The sequence below is a fragment of the Rhinopithecus bieti genome, unplaced genomic scaffold (genome assembly GCF_001698545.2).
Source record: "Rhinopithecus bieti isolate Rb0 unplaced genomic scaffold, ASM169854v2 scaffold_34281, whole genome shotgun sequence".
In the NCBI taxonomy this organism is placed as follows: domain Eukaryota; kingdom Metazoa; phylum Chordata; class Mammalia; order Primates; family Cercopithecidae; genus Rhinopithecus; species Rhinopithecus bieti.
The window spans coordinates 1607630-1617404 of record NW_016814762.1 but is presented as its reverse complement, the minus strand read 5'-3'; the positions used below and the strand labels follow the sequence as shown (position 1 = coordinate 1617404).

The window sequence follows — 9775 nt, the reverse complement described above, 5'->3', positions numbered from 1 at the left end:
AGTCTCTTTCTGTCACCCAGGCTGGAGTGAAGTGGAGCAATCTCGGCTCACTGCAACCTCCACCCCTGGGTTCAAGTGATTCTCCTGCCTCAGCCTCCAGAGTAGCTGGGATTATAGGCACCCACCACCATGCCTGGCTGATTTTTGTATTTTTAGTAGAGGGGGTTTCGCCATGTTGTCCAGGCTGGTCTCAAACTCCTGACCTCAGGTGATCCACTCATCTTGACCTCCCAAAGTTCTAAGATTACAGGTGTGAGCCACTGTGCCTGGCCTGCACTATTTATTTCCTTCTTTCCATGGAGAAATTTCTTGCCAACGAGGTCACGCTCTACACTTCCTACTTTTCTCATTCACTCTTCAATCCACCTGGCTTTTTCTTCAGATACCAAATATCGCTGAAGCCATTGGTGGCCTCCTTGGATAACAAATCTCATGGACACTATTTGTTCTTCATTTTGCTGGGCTTTTTGTGGGATCTGACATTGTTAATCATCCATTCAATCCTTTATTTATGGATTTATTTTTTTGAGACTGAGTCTCGCTCTGTCGCCCAGGCTGGAGTACAGTGGCTAGATCTTGAATCACTGCAACCTCCGCCTCCCTGTTTCAAGAGATTCTCCTGCCTCAGCCTCCTGAGTAGTTGGGACTACAGGCCTGAGCCATCACATCTGGCCTCATTCAATCCTTTAAATGCTCTCCTGCCTTTGATGTCTGTGCCCTCCTCTCTCTGGGATCTCCTCATTCCCCTCTTTGGGTGTCTCCTCCTTTCTGTGCCCTTGAACTTGTGTCCGCCCCTGGGACTTCTCTGTGGCCTGCACTTCTGTGGCTCTGCATGTTCTCCCTGGGGGAAGTTACTCAGATCTGTGGCTTTAACTGCCACCCATTCTTGAATGACACCCAAATCTATATTTATTACCCAGACATTTATCTTGAATTCCTCACTCAGAAATGCAACTACCAAGTGGATCTCAACATCTAGATCCTCACACTTCAAACTTTCAACATGTCCAAAATCAAATTCCTTTGGACAATGAGATCAATGACACTGTATATATAATCCAACAACAGAATCTACTTATATACCCGTATTTAATATGGGATAGAGGATTCCAACCAGAGAAGGAGAAGATTAGATGTAAATGGTGTTTGGGCTCTTTGAAAATTAATCAGTTTAGCTTCTTACCTCATAACATAAATCTAAATAAATTTTACCAATAAAAACATTAACACAAAAATTCAAACCAGAAAGCAGAAGAGACAGTTTTGCTGTAAACCTAAAACCACTCTAAGTAATAGAGTCTATTTAAGAAAAACAGAAGAAAAGTATAATAGGACAAGGAATCATTAAGTTTAGAAAACAATGGAAGAAGTAAAAAAGAAAAGGATGTTCAGAATCAACAACAGAGAAATTTAACTTCTGGGCCAGGCATGGTGGCTCATGCCTGTAATCCCAGCACTGTGGGAAGCTAAGGTGGGCAGATCTCTTGAGCCCAGGAGTCTGAGATGAGCCTGGGCAACATGGTGAAATCTCATCTCTGCTAAGAATGTAAAAATTAGCTGGGCATGGTGACATGCATCTGTAGTCCTAGCTATTCAGGAGGCTGAGGTGGAAGGATCACCTGAGCCTGGCAAGGTCGAGGCTGCAGTGAGCTGTGACTGCGCACTGCACTCTAGCCTTGGCAATAGAGCAAGACCCTTTCTCAAAAACAAACAAATGAAATTTTTAAAAAATTAAATTAAATTTTAAAAAAAAGGACAGGTGCAGTGGTTCACACCTGAAATCCCAGCATGTTGGGAGGCCAAGAAGGGCGGATCATGAGGTCAAGAGATCCAGACCATCCTGGCCAACATGGTGAAACCCCATCTGTACTAAAAATATAAAAATTAGCTGGACGTGGTGGTGCATGTGTAGTCCCAGCTACTCGGGAGGCTGAGGCAGGAGAATCGCCCGAACCCAGAAGGTGGAGGTTGCAGTGAGCCGAGATCACACCACTGTACTCCACTCTGGCAACAGAGCAAGACTCCGTCTCAAAGAATAAATAAATACAAATAAAAAAATAAGCCGGGCACAGTGGCTCACGCCTGTAATCCCAGCACTTTGGGAGGCCAAGGGGGTGTGGATCACTTGAGGTCTGGAGTTCGAGACCAGCCTTGCCAACATGGCGACACCCCATCTCTACTAAAATACAAAAATTAGCTGGGTGTGGTGGCACACACCTATAATCCCAGCTACTTGAAAGGCTAAGGCATGAGAATCGCTTGAACCTGGGAAGCAAAGGTTTCAGCGAGCTGAGATGGTGCCACTGTACTCCAGCCTGGGCAACAGAGTGAGACTCTTGTCTCGAAAAAAAAAAGTATATATATATATACTAAATATATATATATTAAATACAAAAAAATTTAATTTCTATATCTCATAAATAAAAGCACATATCTACAAATCAAATTAAAAGGCAAACATACTAAGAATATATTTCAGGCCAGGCATGGTGGCTCATGCCTGTAATCCCAGCACTTTGGGAGGCCAAGGCGGGCAGATCATTTGAAGTCAGGAGTTTGAGACCAGCCTGGCCAACATGGCGAAACCCCGTCTCTACTAAAAGTACAAAAATTAGCCAGGCATGGTGGCGAGCGCCTGTAATTCCAGCTACTTGGGAGGCTGAGGCAGGAGAATTGCTGAGGCGGAGGTTGCAGTGAGCTGAGATTGCGCCATTGCACCCCAGCCTGGGTGACAGAGCAAGACTCCATCTCAAAAAAAAAAAAAAAAAAAAATTAGCTGGGCATGGTGGCAGGTGTCTGTAATCCCAGTTACTTGGGAGGCTGAGGCAGGAGAACTGCTTGAACCCAGGAGGCAGAGCCTGCAGTGAGCCAAGATAGTGCCACTGCACTCCAGCCTGGGCAACAGAGCAAGATCTATCTCCAAAAAAAAAAAAAAAAAAAGAAAAGAAAAAAGAAAAAGTCCATACAAATGGAACAGAAAAATACTAAGACCTTAATAGTTAAATGGATATAGAACATGAACAAAAGGGGGAAATACGAAGGGGCTAATGAGAAAAACAGTGCAACCTCACTAATAAACAAAATCAAAATTAAAACAATAAGCCAGCACGCCTGCCTTGTTTTTTTTTTTTTTTTTTTTTGAGACGGAGTCTCGCTCTGTGGGCCCAGGCTGGAGTAGTGCATGTGGCCAGATCTCAGCTCACTTGCAAGGCTTCCGCCTCCCGGGTTCACGCCATTCTCCTGCCCCAGCCTCCAGAGTAGCTGGGACTACAGCGCCCGCCACCTCGCCCGGCTAGTTTTTGGGATTTTTTAGTAGAGACGGGGTTTCACCATGTTAGCCAGGATGGTCTCGATCTCCTGACCTCGTGATCCGCCCGTCTTGGCTCCCAAAGTGGCTGGGATTACAGGCTTGAGCCACCGCGCCCGGCCACACTGCCTGCCTTTTAAACTAGCCCAGATGTCTGCATTCACCTCCTGGCTGGCCTTCTCCCTATGCTGTCTCACTCTCCCAGTCCATTCTGCACTGCAGAGTTCTAATACAAATCACGCTGTGTCACTTGCCTGCCTAACGGGCTCCTTGATGGTCACCAGGAGAAAGCCAAACTCTGCTTGCCTGGCACATCTGCCATCAAACCCTTTTTTTCTGAGACAGAGTCTCACTCTGTTGCCCAGGCTAGGGTACAGTGGCACGATCTCGGCTCACTGCAATCTCTGCCTCCCGGGTTCAAGCGATTCTCCTGCCTCAGCCTCCCAAGTAGCTGGAACTACAGGCGCATGCCACGCCACCACACCCAGCTAATTTTTGTAATTTTAGTAGAGACAGCGTTTCACCATATTGGTCAGGCTGGTCTCGAACTCCTGACCTCAGGTGATCCACGTGCCTTGGCCTCCCAAAGTGCTGGGATTATAGGCATGAGCCACTGTGCCCGGCTGTCCCCTTCAAACTCTTTCTTCCCAGTGTCATAGCACTGAGCACACAATAGCATGATCATTCATATTACTTGTCTTTCTCCTTCACTGGAACGTGAGCTCCTTAGGGAACTGTGTCTTATTCGTCTGTGTAGCCCTAGCACTGTACCGAGAGCCAAGTACGTATGAATGTATGTATACATGTGCATATATGAGCATATATGGATGGATGGATGGATGGATGGATGGATGGATGGATGGATGGAGATACATGAGCAGGGCCACAAGTAAGCTGAAGTGAGAAACACCTGAGGATGGGACGGGGGAGGGTGGGTGCCTTACCTCCCGAAGGGCATTCTGGGCAGCACGGTACCAAGCCCAACTCACGAGGGAGGCCTCTTTCTGATCTGACAGAGGCAGGAAGCTCAGAATATATGTGAGCATCTGAGGGAAAAAGGGCATTGGGGACTGTCAGAGCTGGGAGGTCTTTGGAACCGACTCCAGCTGATAGCACCATGGGTCTGAGGGCACCAGAGCACTGGCTTTTTTTTTTTTTTTTTTTTTTTTTGAGACGGAGTCTCGCTAACTGGCTTCTATTTTATCTTGGATGTGAAGTTTCACAAAGCATTCACTTCCCCGCTCCAGGCTTCAGGTATCTCTCCTGTGAACAGACCTTTCCTGAGCTGGGTGCAGGCTTGCACTGACTGATAACAATCAAACTTCCTGCCTAGCTGAGTAGAAAAAGCCTGCGCACTGAGGCCAGATAAACCTAGTTCAACTCTCTACTCTGCCAACTGACCTCTAGAACTTTGTTTTCCTTATCTGCGAAATGGCAGTTGTAGTGAGATTTAAATGGGTTATTGTGAGAATTAAAGAACACAGTCAAGTGTCTTGCATAGGACCTAGAGCACAGCAGGCCAGGTGTGCTCACTCTAGTCCTCAGGAAGTCATGCTTGGTCCTCCTGCCCTCATGGCTCAGGCTCTGGGACTCTGCTCTTTTTCCATCTTCTCCACTGCCACCGTGCCCACTCCACTGGTTGTTAAGATGCGATCCCAGCAAGACCTAGCCTGGGAGGCTCAGGCCCTTCCCCCACCTAGGGGGTGGTGAGGTTCAAGGTCCTAAATGGGACTGGGGAAGGGGTTGCCAGTGAGGCCTAGAATGATTTGATATTAAATATTTTTTTCTTCTGGAATCTTCCTCCCTGCATCCCAATTGCCTCGTTTTTGGATTCTTCTGTGGCTCCCAGGGCTCAGACCTGGGTCTTTTGGTTTTCTGTTTACCAACACAGGAATAACCAACAATTCAATATTCCCATATTGTCCTATTATTCCAAGTGCTAGTCCATATTGCCAATTGTCCATGCAAATGTTTAGCCATCACTTTAATCTCAACCAAAACTCATATTCTACCCTCCGCCCCAAACAGCCCCTCCTCCCAAATTCCCCTTTCAATGCCAACAGCGCATCTACCTGATAACACTTTCTACTACTCCAACCCTTCTGTCCCTTGCTCCCAGATACAGGTGTAATGCGCAGGCTTCAGGCCAGGCTAACCTAGACTCATTCAAATTCCAGCTCCAATACGTCCTGTCATACTGCTGTGTGACCTTAAACAAGGCATTTGACCTCTCTGAGTTTGTTTCTATATCTATAAAATACGGATACTTTAAAAAAATCTAGATCATAGCCTCATGGGGATTAAATTTTACATATATATAGTGTGTGTGTGACAACTAGATGTTCCATAAATGGTTGCTGGATTGCTGTTACTAAAATTTCTACCTTTGCAACTTCCCCACCTCAGTAGCTCAGATTTCTACCACCTCAAACCTGGATTCCTTCCACAGTGTCCCACCTGAACTCTTTGCCTCCAAGTTCATCCTTGCTAATACATTATGCACACTGTCACAAGGTTAATTTTTCCTATAAAACAGTTTTCAGTGTCAGCTCACCCCTGCTGTAAAACTTCAGGGTTCACCAGTACTCTCAGGACAGTCTTCACTCCTGGATCAGCACTGCCAGGTCTCTGTGCCTGATTGGACTCGCTGGTCCCCGAACTTCCCCAATCCAGTCTCTCTACTGCCCTACAAACATAGCATGTCTATTTCCTTTTGCCTATGCAGGCCTTTTCCCCGGGATCCCCTTCCTGAAGCTTGACTTCAGCAACCCATTGTGATCTCTCCTTCCCTTCTCAGGTGCCAAGCACACAGGCACAGTGCTCAGCCAGTGCTTACTGGATTAAATTAAGGTTGGGCAGTCCAGTCCTCGACCTCTATTTTCACCAAGAGTATGCTCAGGGAAGGGGTCAGGGAAATAAAGTAGTTATTACTGAGAGGACAATGACTGGGAGAATAGAATTGAGCCAGGGAGGCTAGGCATAGGGAAGACAGTATTGATGGGGACTGGGACTGACCAAGTCCAATCCCTCCAGGGAGGCAGGGAAGCCTGTTTGAGCTGAGTTAAGACAGTGGCCATCTTGTCTTCTGGGGCTAAGCAACCAGCACAAGAGCAAAGGGAGAGGGGAACAAACCTGTCATCCCTTGGGGTGAGTGGGGGAGAGACACAATTCACTGACCTAAGAAGACGGTGGCCTTTCTAGAGGGATGAGAGGAGGCAGTGATGAGGATGGAGTGGCCATCCCATGAGTCCCATCTCAAGGGGGCTACTGGAGATAATGACTGGTCACTCATGGGGTCTATGGGGATGGAAATAGCCCCTAAAGCTAAGGGGGAAAGGAATAGCACTGCAAGCTAAAGGGGTGGGAACAGGCCTATTTTTGCTAAGGATAGGGAGCATCATTCCAGGACCGGTGGGAAAGGGTGGCCTGTTTCCCATGGGCAGAGAGAGGGGGCTGCCAACCCTCAGGACAAAAGAGATGGAGAAGCCATTCCAACAGGCCACTGAAGACAAAACCTGTTATCTCCTTGGCAGATGGGGCAGAGTGGTCTTGCCCCTGGCTAAGGGGAAGGAGCAAATATCCCATGGAGTGAAAGAGATAAGGGCGGCCATCACTAGGGGCCTAGGAATGGGGAACAGGCCTATCCTTGCTAAAGGAACTCAGAGATCATTGCAGTTGATAGGTAGGGAGCAGTCTGTTTCCCACTGCCAGGGAGAGGGGGCGGCCGTCTCTGTCGGGGCGTAGGAAATGGAGAGATCATCCCAAGGGACCAATGGGGATAAGATCAGTTACCCTTCGGGACGATGAGATGGAGCGGACATCTTCCAGAACTGAGCGGGGAGGAGACAGCCACCTCAAGGGAAGGGGATGGGTAGAGGGCCTGTTCTCGCTGAGGTGACAGGGCAGCTATCTCCTGGGGCCGATAGGGAAGGGGAGGACGGTCCCTCAAGCTAAAGGGACAGAGTGGCCCAAAGGAAGAGCCGTTACCCAGAGCTAGAAGGTCGCGGGATCGGGAGGGCAGGTCGTTTCCGCCAGGCTGGAGGGGCCGGGCTAGCTATCTGACAGCCCCTCCCCAAAGCTCGGGACCCCGAGGGCGGGGCCTGTCCGGAGCTAGGCCTGAGGGCGGCTTCCTCTCACCTCCAGGGGCAGCGACTCCGCCATCGCATCCCTGCCGCCTCCGCCCCCCCCCCGCGCAAGGCTTTCTGGGAAGTGTAGTCTAGCCCCTTTGGGGAGGGGCTTGGGAAGGAAGTGAGCCCTATTTCCGTCCTAGAATCTGACCACTTTGGTCTGCGCCGGAAGTACATGTGCTGCCGATGTGGTGCTCAGTGATTGCGGTTTCGGTCGCTCTACCTTGTTCCCCGGGCTGGGTATTTGTCTCGCACCATGGCGGTAAGGAGGATGTGTAGGGCGGGGTCCGCATCAGCCAAGCTCTCCAGGGGTTGTGAGAGTGAAAACTGAGAAAGGACATTAAGGGATATGGGGTGGGCCGGAGGGGGGCGCCATCCCCTGGCCAGACCGTACTAGAATTGGGCTGGGGGAGGGCGGCGCAGGACCATACCAGGACTAGGGCCGGAGCGGCTTGGGCATCAGTACCAGAGCAGGCCAGAGATATGTGACCTGAGATGGGCGTTCCAGCGGAGGCCTGAGAGAGGCACCATTCAACTCCGCCCAGGAGTACCCTTGGAAGAGTCGTTGCCTAAAGCTAGACTACCGCGGGATCCAGAGGCGGTATTAGCTTAGGGTTGAATTATTCTAGGGCGAGCAGGGGGCGATCCTAGCTGTGGGTGCTGGAGAGAGGGCGTCAGCCCCTAGACAGGATGGACTGGAGGATGGGTGGACATCCCAGGGATTGTGCTAGGTTTCAGCACTACGGGGACCTGGCTGAGTTGCGGCTGGAGCTCTATAGCTAACCGGGCTAGTGGGGAGAATGAGGAGGATCGTGGCCTCCTGACGTCATCTCATCATCCCTCTGCAGCCCAAGGGCAAAGTGGGCACGAGAGGAAAGAAGCAGATATTTGAAGAGAACAAAGAGACCCTGAAGTTCTACCTGAGGATCATACTGGGGGCCAATGTAAGTGCCTGCCTCCTTGCTTCTATGCCCGCTTATAGTCAGTCCCCTAGTCCTCAGCCCTGCTTGGTGAGAAGTAGTGGTACCCGAAAAAGCTCTAGAAGAGAGGTCCAGTCAAAAAGAAATGAGAGATCTGGGCACAGAGAAAGTACTGACTAGTAAAACACAAAGGAAATGAAGGTGTGAGTCGTAGCTGAATTTGAGAGCCCTTCCTACCTCCAAGTACACAAAGGCTTCTTTCCTGGGCTGAGTTGGGTGTCAGAGGAGAGTCTGGATATTTGGGATTCAGGGAGCAGGGCCCTTTCTTCAGCCCTGTAAGAACAACCTTGCTCATCCCACAGCCTGGCCTAATTCTTGGTCAGGGTTGAGGGAGACCCATGGTTTGGAGGTACCTTCTGACCCCAGCCTGATCCTGTGATTGCTTGCAGGCCATCTACTGTCTTGTGACGTTGGTCTTCTTTTACTCATCTGCCTCATTTTGGGCCTGGGTAAGTATCTCCATCCTGGGATGTGGATGAGTGCATAGGGTCAGTGGCTGACCTTTGATACCCTCATTCTTGCTCTGCAGTTGGCCCTGGGCTTTAGTCTGGCAGTGTATGGGGCCAGCTACCACTCTATGAGCTCGATGGCACGGGCAGCGTTCTCTGAGGATGGGGCCCTGATGGATGGTGGCATGGACCTCAACATGGAGCAGGGCATGGCAGAGTGAGTGTCCCCCACCGCCAGCCCAGGTGAGCGGCCCCAGGGCTGGGGCCCAGATAGCCCAAGAAGCACAGCTACTTGCAACTTGAAAAGTGTGGAAGGGCGTTGAACTGGGGCCCATCTGCTGTCTTTGGCAGCTTTGTTTCTATCCACAGGCACCTTAAGGATGTGATCCTACTAACAGCCATTGTGCAGGTGCTCAGCTGCTTCTCTCTCTATGTCTGGTCCTTCTGGCTTCTGGTACGTGGGCTGGGGACGCTCCCAAGAAGGGGCATCTAACCCTCCCCATTTTTTATTCCCTGCACCTTGCTTCAAGTTACCGTTTCTCTTGTAGGCTCCAGGCCGGGCCCTTTACCTCCTGTGGGTGAATGTCCTCGGCCCCTGGTTCACTGCAGACAGTGGCACCCCAGCACCAGAGCACAATGAGAAACGGCAGCGCCGACAGGAGCGGCGGCAGATGAAGCGGTTATAGCCATTGACATTGTGGCCACAGGCCGCTGGCCCTGGTTGACTCTGTCAAGGTGCACGGCCCCCCATGCCTGGAGCAATGAGGGTCTAGTCCAGGGGCCAAAAGCAGTCTGAGGTATTGGGTATACTTATACTCTATAGGGTCGTTGAATAAATGGCTTAGAATGTGGCTGATGGCTGTGTGGGTGATGAGGGATGAAGCAGGAAAAGCTGGTCCTACGGGATTTCCC

The 9775-nt window shown here is 50.1% G+C and overlaps 1 protein-coding gene and 1 long non-coding RNA gene across 2 annotated transcripts in view; one reads left to right on the top strand and one right to left on the bottom strand.

The window, feature by feature from the left end:
* Positions 1-7463, bottom strand: part of LOC108515405 (uncharacterized) — a 17522-nt gene extending 10059 nt beyond the window's left edge. Inside the window, exon 1 of the long non-coding RNA XR_001881519.1 lies at positions 7445-7463. This is a non-coding gene — a long non-coding RNA (uncharacterized LOC108515405). The remainder of the gene's footprint in view (positions 1-7444) is intronic.
* Positions 7464-7586: 123 nt separating this feature from the next.
* TMEM208 (transmembrane protein 208) lies at positions 7587-9714 on the top strand. The gene is made up of 6 exons (XM_017852306.1): positions 7587-7696; positions 8283-8378; positions 8804-8863; positions 8944-9080; positions 9233-9317; positions 9412-9714. The coding sequence occupies exons 1-6, from the start codon at positions 7691-7693 to the stop codon at positions 9547-9549; spliced, it is 522 nt and encodes a 173-aa protein (XP_017707795.1). The 5' UTR covers positions 7587-7690; the 3' UTR covers positions 9550-9714.
* Positions 9715-9775: the final 61 nt, after the last annotated feature.

Coding starts and splice junctions, on each gene's coding strand:
- TMEM208 (XM_017852306.1), top strand. Junction 8,864..8,943: donor CTGCCTCATTTTGGGCCTGG/GTAAGTATCTCC, acceptor CTTGCTCTGCAG/TTGGCCCTGGGCTTTAGTCT. Junction 9,318..9,411: donor TCTGGTCCTTCTGGCTTCTG/GTACGTGGGCTG, acceptor TTTCTCTTGTAG/GCTCCAGGCCGGGCCCTTTA.